Source organism: Aphis gossypii, chromosome 3 (genome assembly GCF_020184175.1).
Source record: "Aphis gossypii isolate Hap1 chromosome 3, ASM2018417v2, whole genome shotgun sequence".
Taxonomy (NCBI): domain Eukaryota; kingdom Metazoa; phylum Arthropoda; class Insecta; order Hemiptera; family Aphididae; genus Aphis; species Aphis gossypii.
Genome location: NC_065532.1, coordinates 18,158,444 through 18,173,557, shown reverse-complemented (window position 1 = coordinate 18,173,557; position 15,114 = coordinate 18,158,444). Strand labels below are relative to the sequence as shown.

At 26.5% G+C, this 15,114-nt stretch overlaps 2 protein-coding genes across 2 annotated transcripts; both read left to right on the top strand.

Moving 5' to 3' along the window:
- On the top strand, window positions 1-4,531 carry LOC114125435 (cell division cycle 7-related protein kinase-like). The gene is made up of 9 exons (XM_050203704.1): window positions 1-332; window positions 406-610; window positions 957-1,050; window positions 1,180-1,322; window positions 1,396-1,528; window positions 1,602-1,844; window positions 1,928-2,099; window positions 2,201-2,350; window positions 2,426-4,531. Exons 1-9 carry the CDS (start codon window positions 251-253, stop codon window positions 2,761-2,763), a joined length of 1,560 nt encoding a protein of 519 aa, XP_050059661.1. The 5' UTR covers window positions 1-250; the 3' UTR covers window positions 2,764-4,531.
- A 338-nt stretch (window positions 4,532-4,869) lies between these two features.
- Window positions 4,870-14,310, top strand: LOC114125434 (uncharacterized). The gene is made up of 7 exons (XM_027989072.2): window positions 4,870-5,079; window positions 5,215-5,610; window positions 8,291-8,614; window positions 9,251-9,362; window positions 9,971-10,039; window positions 12,389-12,478; window positions 13,152-14,310. Exons 1-7 carry the CDS (start codon window positions 5,069-5,071, stop codon window positions 13,212-13,214), a joined length of 1,065 nt encoding a protein of 354 aa, XP_027844873.2. The 5' UTR covers window positions 4,870-5,068; the 3' UTR covers window positions 13,215-14,310.
- The last annotated feature ends 804 nt before the right edge of the window (window positions 14,311-15,114 follow it).

Below are 15,114 nucleotides of genomic sequence, written 5' to 3'. Positions count from 1 at the left end.
AACAACAACACAGCAAGTTAACCATACATTTTCCTGGCCGCCTTTTCGACGATATTTTTTCGGAGCCAAAACTCGATTTTTATCAGTCTACTACGGGAACGTATTTTTCGCGCTCTAAACAAATTATCGGCGAAAAATCGTGAGTATTCTCGTTTTTGGTACCGGTTTCTCTTCTCCAGAAGAGAACAATCGCACTCTCAATCACATACACACCCGCGCTCCTTCGCACACATCTACAACCGACTGTATTATGATGGCAGCGAATTTGGATACTTTTGAAGCAAACAGCAGTAACAACAACAAGGATTTTACCGGCGAGACTTCCGAACAAAGTGGGTAGAGACAACGTGTAGTGTTTTTATTTAGTCGTACGAGAACGCTATTTAATTGTCGACGTGTTTGCAGAGGTTCCGATGAAGGACGAGTCGTTCAGGAAGTTGCGTGAGACATTTGTCATCAAAAGTAAAATTGGTGCAGGTACGTTCAGTAAGGTGTATCTTGCCTACGCAAGGGGTGATGTCGAAAAGAAACGTTATGCCATCAAGCACATCAAGCAAACAACACATCCGGAGAAGTTACGTCGCGAAATATTTTGCCTACTGAAGATTGGGTGAGAAAAGAGTATTTTTTTTCCATAGTTAAACACATCCTTAGGTTTGTGTGTGGAATGCGAATAGGTGTTAATTGTTGATCAGTCGTTTAAAAACATAATAAAGCGTTTTTACCATTGTCTAAAACTGCTACCTGTGTTATGGTTTTCAGTATAATATTATGTTAATTATATTCATATGACCTGATTAAGAGTTAAATTTTAACTTATTTGATCATTGATCATGTACATTAATTTTATCTTTCAATTCAACTATTGATCAAACTGAATGTTTTTGTGTTTATGTAAACTATAATATATATTTTTCTAAGCTTAACCCATTAATTATGTTTTTATTTATTTTCAGAGGACAAGATAATGTTATGGGATTAGTAACCTCATTACGAATTGGTAGTTCTGTTTGCTTGGTAATGCCTTATTTCAAGCATGACCACCCATTGGTAATTAATAATTCTATATATTGCATTATCTATAGTAAAGTGTAAATAAAACTAATTTAATAAAATATTAATATTGTTTCATATTCTATACCTTAATTTAATAGTTATTAAATATTTATGGGTTTTCAGAATTATTTATGTACAATGGATGTTAATGAAATGCGATTTTACATTAAAAATTTGTTGATTGCATTAAAAAGGATACATTCTTTCAATATTGTTCACAGAGATGTGAAACCCAGCAATTTTTTGTATAATCGTTCAACTTCAACGTAAGTAGTACATTTTTTTTTTTTTAATTTGTCAAATTAATGATGTTTGTGATTATGACTTTAAATGTTGTAGTTTTATGCTCACTGATTTTGGACTTGCTCATGCTAACATTAACCCTACTAGACGTAAGGAAATAAAAAGTCTGCCTGATAATAAGTCTGATACGTCCTCTCAGAAACAAAAAAGTTCAAGTTGTGACCTCAACGTAAGATATTTATTGATATTCGTGTACATTTTATATATAAATTATAATGTTATTGAAACTAAATTTTTTTTAGGTTAACCACAAACGATCAAGTTCTGTAGGGAACATACGATTAAGTTCATATCAGAAACGTATTCTTCAGAACATAGCTGATGAGACCAACTCTATACCTCAGGGATGTAATTTAAAGAAAAGAACTAAACTAATGATGCCTAAAGAATCATTACTAAAGGAAAATTCACCCATTAAAAAACAATTAGATGTTCCTAAGAACAATAATCCTAGTAATTCAAGTGGCATGAATAGCTTATTCCATGTTAGTATATTTCTAACTTTGATAATTCTTAAGAGTATTTGTATAATTTTTGTTAATTAATTTATTGTGCTTTTTGTAAATAGGAGAAAAATAGTTTTACTGTTCCTAAAGTGCAACGTCTTACATGTGATTGTGTAGGCAAATTAAAAGTTTGCAATGTTTGTATAAAAAGACCTGAAATGAAAGCTCCTCGAGCAGGAACACCAGGGTTTCGAGCTCCTGAAGTCCTCTTAAAATACAAGTATCAAAATACTGGTAAGTGGTTGATGAAGTAAAAGTCAATATAAATAACATTTGATCCAATAAATGTGTTTAAAATAATAAAATTATTTTTCAATTATTTGATGTATTTCTAGCTCTTGATATCTGGTCAGTGGGAGTTATAATGTTGATTGCTATGAGCCGCTGTTACCCTTTTTTTAGTGCAGAGAATGATTCTACATGTTTGGCTGAAATGATAACTGTTTTTGGGGATAGGGCTATAAAAAATTTAGCCAAAATGTTAGGTAAGTGATGATATTTAAAATGTATTAAGTATATATATATTTTTTAAATTATTTTATTTATTATTTTTATATTAGGTCGCAATGTTGTATGTGAAGTTCAAAAACCTCCTCTTGATCTTCGAGCAATTTGTCGTCTTTTATGTCATCGATCAAGTGTACAAACTTTAAATCCATCTGCTGTTTCATCAAATGATGGTTTGGAAACTTGTAGTTTTTGTACAAAACCAATACAACTATCTGGCTGTGAAGTTTTTTCAGATAGTTGTAGTTGTTACTTAAATGTGGCCGATGATTTTCCTTATCCTGCGTATGATCTCTTAAAAAAATTGTTATGTTTGAATCCAGTAACACGAATAACAGCAGATATTGCTTTGAAACATCCATTCTTTAAAATGAATGAAAAGAAAAATTAATGCTTAAAAATTTATTATTTTATTTAACTTTGTTATTTATTTATTAAATATAAATTTTTCGTTTGTAAATTTTTAATTGCACTTTTTGCAAGATGTAAAATTATTCAACTTCAATTTATTAAAAAAACTCCATTATTATATTAGATTCATATGAACAAATGTTGAAAAAAGTGAATTATTGTTGTGTAGTTATTCCTTATTTATTAATTTTCAAATGTATTAAAATTTATTGTGAAACAATTTTAAACGAGGTATGTATATTTTATATAATGCATTAATGTCTATGTTTAGTGTTAAGTATTAGATTTAAGAGAAACCTAGTCATGCTTATTATTATTAATTAAACATTTGATTTATACAAATATAAACTAAGACTTTTAAATGTGTATATTATACATTTGAAGTTGAAAATTTTATATAAAATATTGTAAATTAATGTATTTTTATTCAAATTTAACTTAAACTTGACTTTTTATATTTTGTGAGTTGAAATAAAAATAAATGTAATCAACATACTAAAATTGTTAGTAAAATAATCTTAAAATAGTTGTAACTAGTACTTGGATTTATATTTAATTTACAGTATCAAGATATGCATTTCAGTTTGTTAAAATGTTCAATACAATTAAAATGTATTATGCATTTACCAATATTTTCCAAATTATCTTGAAATGAAAGAATTTTATTCAAAATCATCTTATAATTTCATTGTAAATTTAATAAAGTTACTTTTTATGTTATCAATATAATTTTTGATACTCTTACTTTTAAGTATACCATAATAAATAATTGTATTCATGTTTAAAAATGTGCAATATACTGAAATATATAATATACACATTATATTTGAAATATTCAAAGTAAAAAATTGATCATGTATATCATGTTTTATTTATTATGGACATAATTCACAGCAATTACAATGCAAAAAAAAAAAATACCATTGGGTAATTTAAATCCTAGTTCTAGTTACAATCAATAGATATTTTATTAATGTACACATGTTTTTATTTTTAAGTTCATTGAAACATAGTATTTAAACATGTTTTTAATTAACAGTTTGTTAAAAATTCAATTATTATTGATTAGTATCTAATATTTAAAATCAACATGATGATTGTATTTTTTAATATTTTATAATCAAAATTAAGACTAATTTTTAATTTTTGTTGAACCCATTGGCCATTACTAGATAGTTAAAATATTTTTATGGTTTAAAATGACTATTTTTATTTTTAATTATTATGATTTTGTGTTACTGCTTATTTAAGTTAAATATTTGTTAATATAGCTGAAAATTTACTCAAATTTAGTTAATTGTGATAACTGATAAGCTAGTGTTTGGTTTGTAAAATGTAATGTTTTGCTTGTATTAGGCTAATAATTTATATAACAAATTAATTTGTTATTTCTAATGGTATGTAGGTATATCATTTTAAGTGTTGTATATTGCATTAAAATATTCTAGTCTATTACAATGCTAAGTATAATTTGTAATTGAGATTGTATTTACAAAGTTCAGGGTTGAAACACATTTAAATTGTTTGAGACTAATATACTTTTGTTATAAACACTAAGTGTTTCAACCTCGATTGGAAATCAATTGAACTGATTTTTTTTTACTTTTTTTTTTTATTGTATGTATTTGTGAAGTTGAAATAATTTTTATTGTATCCTTATGATAAGTAGCACATTCTGTATATTATAGCCGTTATGTGGGATTTGTAACTACGATAAGGGTAAAAATTAAAAGACTGTTAAATTTAAATGTTTAATTTCTTGTGGTATTGAGGTGTGGTTATTTTTTACTGTGTTGTCATGATAAATACATTATTAATGTAGTCTTATTGTTATAAAGAACTGTTTTATTTGTATCATACCTGTCATGATGTATAGTACCTATATTACATATTTTTTAGTCACAAATAAATTATTAGAAACACTCAACTCGAGAAATCAACTTATTCTGTTTTATTTTAGTCAAGAAAACTTAATTTGTTTGTATTTTTATTTTATTTTGGTGTGTGAGTATATACTGTATTGTATTTATAATAGTTATTAGAAATGAATTTATCCATTATTTTGTTCAATAGACAATAGTTACCATTCATAAATAGATTACCTTTTAATTGTTAAATTATTCATAGTGTACCTGTATTGTAGTCATGAAAATGTCTCCATTAGTTATTAGTAAGGTATTAACCTATTTTATGTTCAACGTAGCAGTATTAATGTTTTTTTTTATAAATATTGAAATAAATCATCCTTATATATAAAATTACTTGTTTTGTTTTTGACTACAGAAATGAACTTACAGTTAAGTGATGTGTTTAAGTTTAAATTCGAAAAGTCCACAAAACAAATTTTAAAGTTTAAATAAAGTTCATGCCATTTCTATTGAATAATAATTCCAAATTAAACTATTTTAATAATATTATATTTTTTTTACAGTTCTGCATTTTTGGTGTGCAATCGGCTTGGCGCATTTCCTATTGTATACGATAAAAGCAGTAGGTTGTTCTCAACGTCAAAATGTGGCCTCTTTATCACATTCGTACATGTCGTGATTGTTGGACTTCAAATATATACGCATTTGACGATGATATTTTATGGTGTTATAAAGAAAACGTCTGCTGTCACGTCTATCGTGTTGAGCACCAGTGGGATCGGATTGCTGTGCATGTTACTAAGAAGAATGGTGTTTGTGAGCGACACAGTTAAATGTTACAACAGCTTATCTGAATGGTCAGTTGACATTTCGATACGAAGATCGTCAATTGTAATTATGTACATCAGCATAGTGGCAGTGCTAATCGAATTTGTTGGAGATACGTATAGTATAGAAAGGTAGGTAACGATGTTATATCATTAATTTTTGTATAGGCTGGGACAAAAATAACGTTGGAGTTGGTAAGTCAATATAAGTTAGAAAAAGTAACAAGTACCTATAGTCAATATAGGTAATATTTAGGCCGGTTTCACACTTACGGAATATCCGCAGAGGACGTTCCGCGGCGGAATAATCGCGACATATAGCGATTTTATTTTTTCCTTGCGGAAATTCCGCTGTAATGTGTCCAGTAGTATTTAAATATATTTTTTTTTTTTTTTCAACTATTACTATCGAAACGACCGTCTGGGTCTTTATCGAAGTCTTTTTCGCTTGGGAGGGGTAGAGTGCAGTATGTAGCACTTGAACCCCCTTCTCTTAGGAAGAGAATATTCACGTGAGTGGACTTCACTCCCAGTGGAGTGGGTCCGGTGGGGGGGGGGGCAGAGTAGGCAACCAGAACGACAGCTGGGGAGAGAGACTACAGAAAATTCTGTAGAATATTTTTTGCACTGAGCCGGGTTCGAACTGGTGACTGCGCGCGTCGTGGCCAACTTGTGTGACCACTGCACCACATTGCCCCCCTAATTTAAATATATGAATTTCGATATTGCGGAAAATCCGCTGCGGGAATTCCGCAAGTGTGACACCGGCCTTAAGGCGCAGGCGGATTTTGTATAATAAAAGTTATATTTATTTTGTTATTTTTGCAAAAATATGAAGTGGGCAGTTACTAGGTACCTATACAACAACGACATTTTTTTTTACATTCATTTTCAAATTTTAAATCCTAAAAAAAATAAATTAACGAATTAGAGAAATTTTACTCACTAGTGTAATAGATTGGAATATTGTATAATAGATATAGTTACATTAAAAATCGTTAATTTCTTTTTTAAATTTAAAAATACTAAATAAATACTTATTCTATTAGTAGTTACTAGTTAGGTAAAGGTAATGGCTACCTATGTTGAAAACAATGAGAGTTTATGTTGTGTTATTGCCTATTGGTAAAGCCCTAATATTAGAAAATAACAAACAATGGATTTTATCAGGTGATAAATTATCACTGATAATTATAAAAATGTTTCTAGAAAACAAATAAAGCTATGTATAATTGTAGGACTTTGAAAAATTGAAGTTCTAAAGTTTGAAGATTGATTTGAATTGTTGATTTGTTTATTATTGTTTAAAATCCAATGTATTATAGTTATTAGTAACGTGTTAATAAAAATTCTTTCGATTTATGTTTAACAAGTTAAACATACAAAAATTTTTTTCTGAATCAAAATTTGACTTTCTGAATTCCTATTCCTATAATTTCAGTGCCCGCGCTAGATTTTTTCGCTGCTCTGTGCCAAACTGCCAATCACCTATAATCTGCCGCCCTTATATAATTTATATATTTTTATTTATAAACAATGCCGCCCCTAAAATTCCAAAAAATTTGCCACCCTGTATGGTCGCACAGGTCGCACATGCCTTCCGCTGGCACTGATAGTTTTAATCAATTTGTGTTGAATCTCGTCGAACATTTTATCAAAATAAAAAAATTAAATTCATAAAATCGTTATACCATTAATTATAATATAGTAGACTATATAATTAATGATTATACTTTGTAATTTATATAGTTGTTTGCCAAAATTAAATTCATATAATTGAATGAAATTATTTAAATGGGCTGGGTACACAGGGGGAGCAAACGGTGGGAATCATATTGCATACGAGTCTGCAATGAAGTACCATATTTTATATATTTGCTGTTATTGCTATCATATTATAATTGGTGTAATAATAATGATAAAAATAATAATAATGATTCAATGTTTATAGATAACCTTAGAAACCACCCTGTAACGCATTTCCGTAGGTAACGCTTTTCGATTCTGTGCGCCAAAGCAGACATAAAATATCAAAATATTTAAATATGCATTCCATAAGTTACCTTATAGAAGTAACTTATCTAATAATAATTATTGTATTAGCAGTGTAAATGCAAACTATGTGACCTACTGCAATATTATATTGGTTAATTTAGTCTTTTAGCTGTTAATCACTGTTGGCGGTAGTGGTCAAATATTTATGAAGGAAAACGATTTAAAAATTATAATAATTTACTATAAAATATCATGAATTCTCCACATTCATTCCACTTCCTCGTACAAAAATTCAACAGTAATTTTTTAATGACAAATTTATCTTATAATTATTTCATCTTATTACGTATAATAATTAAAGAAGTAAAAAAATAAATAAAAATATTTTAAATTATTGTACTTAGTTTTTTTTTCTATCATTTTTAAATTATTATTAATCTGTATGATTGCTTGAATATCTCCATGTGACTATTCATATTTAATTTAGCCAAATTGGTTTTTGGTCATAATTGTACTATGGTTTTCTTATTATATTTATTCCCGGTAAGAAAAACATGGAAGCAAGTTGGATTTGGATATATATATATCTAATATCTATATAGGTATATATTACCTTGCATGTAAGCTATCACTGGGTCCAGAGTTCTAGGGAATAAGGGAATAATCTTAGGGGATAATATTCTGAACTCACGGATCCTACTCATTTCAAAACTATGTAAATTGCATATTACATTATATTTATAGTTATATAATATATATATATTATTTATGCAATAATATTATAATTCATAGCGTTTGAAATGTTTTGCAAATTTAGACGTATGAAAAACAAGCTCATGAACTTGGACAACATAACATCCTATGCGTTTTTGGGATTCGAAATGCAAATGATACACACTTTCTACGCGATCGGTCGATTTTACAGCGATTTGAATAATTATGTACAATCGGACTTCATCGATGACTTCGAAAGAATTCGCCAAGCTCGACAACGAAATCTCTTGTTGTACACGTTTTGCAAAAAGTTCAACTCATACTACAGCATAGACTTGATCATACTTTTATCGTGCTACCAACTGTACGTGCTTTTGGTACTGTTTAAGCTCATAAATAGCTTGGCCAAGAGTATTGCAACCGACAAGTAAATTTAAAAACTTGCATATAAACGAAAATTATGTAATTATTATAGGTACTACCTAACTACTAATATAATAAATTATCATATTTCTGTTATTTTAATTTTGTTGTCTAATTCAAGTTCATGATAACATGCGTTTTTGACTGTGATCTGACCGAGTACCTAGTTATCGCTTTTTTAATACAACGGTATACATTTATAATTGATTCGCCTAATCGCCTCGTTCAAACCCTTATGAAAGTATTTGTTATAATTGTATTATATGGCGAATCTAGGAATGAAAAAGGGAAAGTAGTATACACACAAAACATCTAAAAATCTATAAATAAGTGAAATAATTTTAGTACTATGATACTATTTGTAAATAAATTAATGTTAAACAAATTTGATCGAACTTTTATGCATATTTTTATTGTATAAATGTATAGAAAAATTCTATACTAAATATGGTTTTTATTTATTTTTATATACTTTTGGTGAAGAAGAGGGAGAAGGACGTTGCTTTACATACGTTAAATATTTCTATACGTATATTATCTAGAATAACTTTTAAAATTCATAAAATATACTATTTTAACTCTACACATATATGATAAATATATACTGTATGTTTGATATTAATAATAAATTATGTTTTAGTTTTCCTTACAGCTTTGTAAATTTAAAATTGATCATCAGAATTATACGTATTACAAGACTATTTATGGTTTTTATCTACCTAGTAGAGTCAAGTTCTTATCTACATAAGAAGGTAATGTATTTTATAAAGTATAATTATGTAATTTAATAATTTAATCTATTTTCTATAAAATACTTAATGTATATGAATAAAATGGTATAAAATGATTTTGAGCGAAACTCATTTGAAAATAACTGAAAAATATTTCGAATTGATAATTGTAATAGGTATTTGTAAATAAATAGTATAGAATTCCTAATTGTGGTGTTCAAATATTTTTTTATCAAAAACAAATGTTATTAAATATTTAATCAAATAATTTATTTCTATTTGTATATAACTATCATAAATTATTGATGAGAGTTTCAAGTCCATAGTTTTCTACTATTGATATTTTGGAATTATTAAAAGCCCTAAAGACACGTTTTGACTGAGGTTTTTTTTTACGTATAACGCAACACCTATTGTATAACAAAGTGACACTAAAAATAGGCTAAGTATATAAGTATGAGGCGGTGATCACATTTTCTACTTAAAATAATGATTATAGATATGAAAAATTAATAAATATTATTTAATGTAATAAAAATTATACTTGTTAGCTTGAGTAATTTAAAAAATTCAGGATCTAAAAAAAACTTTTTTTAATATTAAATTTATTTGATTATTTGTTTGTTTAGAGTGTTTTTACATTTTATCATATATTACGCAATAGAGTGAATTGTCTGAAGCATCAAACCAAAGAACAGGTAATTTATTAAATATCTATGCAATTCATATCCTTTGGTTTGTTATTTGTAGACTCTTACACGTGTGAATAATAGAAAAAATCAAGTTATAATATAATATCTTAGAGCAATAGAAATACAATATTTTTACCGAAATTAACAACTATAAATAATATATTTTATGTATATTGCATATATAAAATATTAGCTATAGACTTCTTATATCAAAACTACTGTAACATAACTAAAAGACATTGCTGTATCATAGCTTATTCATCTACGATTAATAATCACATATACGAGCGAAACATGTTTACTGACCAAAGGAGACAGCAGACGGCTAATGAACTTCGAAATAAAAGTATTGAGAAATGTATACGGTCGAAAATCCAACTCAGAATTACATGCTTATAGAAGAAGAAAACATCAAGAATTACAGGAGTTATATTACTGGCTAAATATTATTTAATATATAATAAGCAAACGTCTAGAATGGTTTGGTTATGTCTGGAGAGTGAATTGAAAAGTAAAAAAAAAGTTTTAGTCAATAAAATAAATAAAAAAGTCCATTAGTAAGAGAATAAGACCAAATATCCGATGGATGAATGTTAAAGCTCAAGGTATCAAAAACATAGAAAAAGAATTAATTTTTAACGACGTATATTATAGAGAGAATTTGAGAGGTTTTGTGATGGTAGTAATGGCACTCAATGGGCCGATAAACTGAAGAAGAAGAATTCACTATAGTTATTTTCTGTAAATTCTTTGGAATATTAATAGTTATGTCGTGACAAGTAAGGAAGCTTTAGTGATTCATTATTTATGTTGTCATTTCAAGTAAATTTGGCTATACAATTTTCCATATAAAATGTCAACCCCCTTTCAATTCACTTAGGGGTTAAATTTCTTAGAACCCCTTAAATTATTCATATAATATAAAACCAACACCCTCTCTAAATTTTAAATTTCTGTCAAAGTTCTTTTAATAATATTAGAGTGGTTATTTAGTTTAACCATCTTAGGGATTGATCAGAGTCGGATTAAGGATTATATTGCCTGCACCCATAGTTTTTAATACATTTGTACCTATATTAATGAATATAATATAATATTATATAATATTATTGAATTAATTTTATAATATTTATTAAGAGTATTATAGGCAAAATTTGAAGCATATTATAGTAAGTAGTAACTTGTAGGTACTTTACGAAACGTATCGAAGTAAGTAAGTATACAAGGGCGCCCATAGGAAAATTTTCAAGGGGAGAACAAAATATTAATTTATCAATTCATTTATAAATAAGAATGGCTATATGTGTTTTGTATATACTATATAATATTGCACATATATTTATGATCATAAATAAAATATTATGGTGATTGGTGGTGTAAACATACCTACATATACATATCGTATCTATGGCAATACACAATATTTTAAGTAAGGTGGATATATATATATATATATATTCACGTATCCACCTTGATTTTAAGAATTTATAATTATCCATAGAATAAAAACGAAAAGGCATGTTATTTATAGCTGATTGATAACCTGGTTTTTCATAAAAAAAATATAGATTATCTTATATTAAATTACCTTTTAAATTCTATTCAAATAATTAAATAGATTCTGATCACAGTAAGCAATATGCTAAGATTTTCTGATTTTCAACATTTTCCAGGAAAGGACATGTCCCTCCATTGCCCCCCCCATATGGGTGTCCTTGTAAGTATAGTGAACTACTGAGTGCATAAATTTAGATCTTATAGGTATTCCATAGATCTATTCTAATTATAATATTACGGGTCGGGAGCCGTTATAGAACCATATAGCTTTATTAAGTAACTGAGTGATCGATACAAGTGTGGAATTATAATATTAAAATATATAACGTAATTTATTTAATCGTTGAGATATCTGCAGTTTATACTACTAGCTAAGAAAAAAATTATATTATATTATCATAAACATATATTTAGTTTATACTGCTACAAGAGCTTTTTATCATGCTCATACATCTCATTTGAATTCATATAGTACATAAGCCAGTTCAGGTACGTAACTAAATTGTGATAGCTTAGACTTTAGAGACATTCGATTAAATAAATAATGATTTTAATCAAAATTCATTTTTAACTGATACAACATATTTTGAATAACTATCAAAAACTAAAGTTATTTTGTAAGTTTATAAATTAAGAAAATTAAATGTAGGTATATATATAATTTATAATTTTTGTTACCTAAACGAATTATGTTAATTTATGATTGAAGAATGAAAATTATAACAGTTATTACTATTATGTTCTAAAGTTTGTTAATTAATAAAAACACTTATTGATTTAATATATTTTATTTTACAGGTTTATTTATTTTTAAACGAACTAAATGCTACAGAAGTAAATATATCAGCGAACGATTGCTACGACGTTAATAAGAAGTTTCTATATTCTGTAAGTCTTACAACAATATTCCAAAGTAATCATTAAATAAATTCATAAATCATAACTTAATCTTAAGTGTAATGTCAACAGTTTAATATTTTAAAACTTAAGTTCATAGTTCAATAATAAAAAAATAAACTAAACAATATGATATTTTAAAAATTAAAATTTATCTTTATAGTTTATTTCGCTCCTACGATTTGGCAATCAGAGTTATATAAATATAAGTTAAAATATCTAATAATTAAAAATAGATTTGATATATTTATAATATTAATACACACCTATGTATTATTACAATCTCCGTTATAGCTGAATAAAAATTAGTATTTAATATAGATTTTAATACAGACGTAACTAACGTTTATTTATTATATTTATTACTATAAAAAACTATAAAATGCAAAAGTTCTTTTAAAAATATTTTATTGACAGTTATTACAATATTGAACTTATGTACAATAATTTAAAATCAATCATATTATAATAATGATTTAACATAAGGTCGATAATAAATTATGTTAGAATATAATATTATAATTTTATATTTTTACATATCTGGTATCTATTATAATATAAATGACTTACTTTAAAATAATTTAATGACTACAATGATTTGTGTAGAACATTAATTGAGTCAATTGAGACATTTTACAATAATATTTTTTTTTTGTTCTTATAGGTATTTAGTTCCATTATTGGGTTTATCGTACTGGTTGTATCTTTTTTGTGTAATCGATTCTAATATATTATGAGCACATGGCACAACCGTTTTAATATTATAAGAGCATTTTTTTTACATAATATGTATAAATGTTTTCACATCACATCTACAGTTGGTACAATTGTACAATTATTTACATTTTATAATTATTTATAAATATTAGTTACATATTTTATACTAGTGAACGGAGTTCTGCTTTATTAAAAGGTATATGAGGAAATATAAAATATAATATAAGGTATTAGTGTATTACATAAAATTGTATGTTGACTTATAAATTATTGTGTTATTTTTTAGAACTTCAGATAACAAGTTTTTAATATTATGTACCTACATAATACCTATTACCTATATATTTATGTTTAACTAGCCGTGGATAACCTCTTTTAATATGGTTCTTTTATTAAGCACTAACATTTGGTATGACCTTATAGTAATTTTTTAGTTACAGATTAATTAAATTGAATTCTTAGTTTGATACGTTATATACATAACATTATATACAATTTTATTTTAATTTAAAATATTAGATAAACAATGCGTTATTATAAAATTAAGTAGCGTAAAACCGATTTAACTTAATTTTTTTGTATTGTGTTTCATAATATTGCTTAACAATTTTTTTTTTTGAAAGTTGTATGTTTTATATAATTACTTCAAAATTTTTTGTTTTAATTAAGTTTAACATTTTAACTGTTTTTTGTTCAAACTTATTGTGAATCTTTAAGTGTATTTTTTTTCATTGTTGTAAGTTGCAATTACATAATATTAATCGAATTATAGGCAATTTTTTTTTTATTCTCATAAGTGTGAATTTAAAACCAGCGGTAATTAATAATGTATTAATGACTTTTTTAATCCGTGGTTACGCAGTTACACTTCCAAGGTAAGGATTTACGATTTTATGTAAGTAATGGATTTAAAAACAATTTTTAACAATTAAATATATATATATATACATATTAAATATTATAGACTATGGAGTAAGCATTTAAATGCTATTCAATTAAATAAACTTCATTTAGAAAGTAATAATAAGTTCACTATAGAAGAGTGTGTGCTTATATCAACTTACCAAGAAGGAATAGTAATTACATATTGTGATAGTTGATTTGGGGCTGAGGAAGGATAATTTTTCACCGACTTTCCTCAAGTTATTTGGAAAAAAATTTCCTTCAGTTGTACAGAAATGTTTTTTTTTTTAGTATAATTTGTATTACTTGTTTTGTGTTTCTACAATCCATGTACAAATAGCTAAAAATAATTGTTTTATGAACAATTTAAAAATTGTAAAACCACTGTTAAAAAACATTATTAGAAGTCTTTATTACATCTATAATCTATGTAGTACTTACTACTTATCAAATTTTTATTATAGTTAACATAGTACAATATATAGTAATGTATTGTCGTATTGGTATTATCTTTTCACAATATCCTAGTCACTAGTCAGTAGTCTATAGGTGGCTAAGCGGCTAGCACATAGTTTTTTAAATGCTTATTGAATACGGGTTTACAATAATGCTTTGAAATATATTTTTTTCTAATATTACAGGCTACAAGAAGTCTATCTATGTATAATAAAACAACCTACAATAGGTATATCTTTATTCAGTAGGTACCTAATCTATATAGTAGTACCTATACAATATTTCTTGCACTAGGCGCTGAATAAATTAAAGCCGAATTCAACTGATAATAGAATTTGAATACGACTTACTTAAACAATAACAATATTACTTCATTAGTGTTAGTAGAATGTAGTTAGCGAAAAAAATACTATCACTTTTTGTATTGCTGTAGTGCAGAGGTATTCAAACTGTGCGTCGCGGCTCCCAGAGGCGTCGCGGGAGTTGTCAAAGGGAGCCACGTCATATAATTGAAAACCAATAAATATTTTGACGAAAAACGTTTATTATTA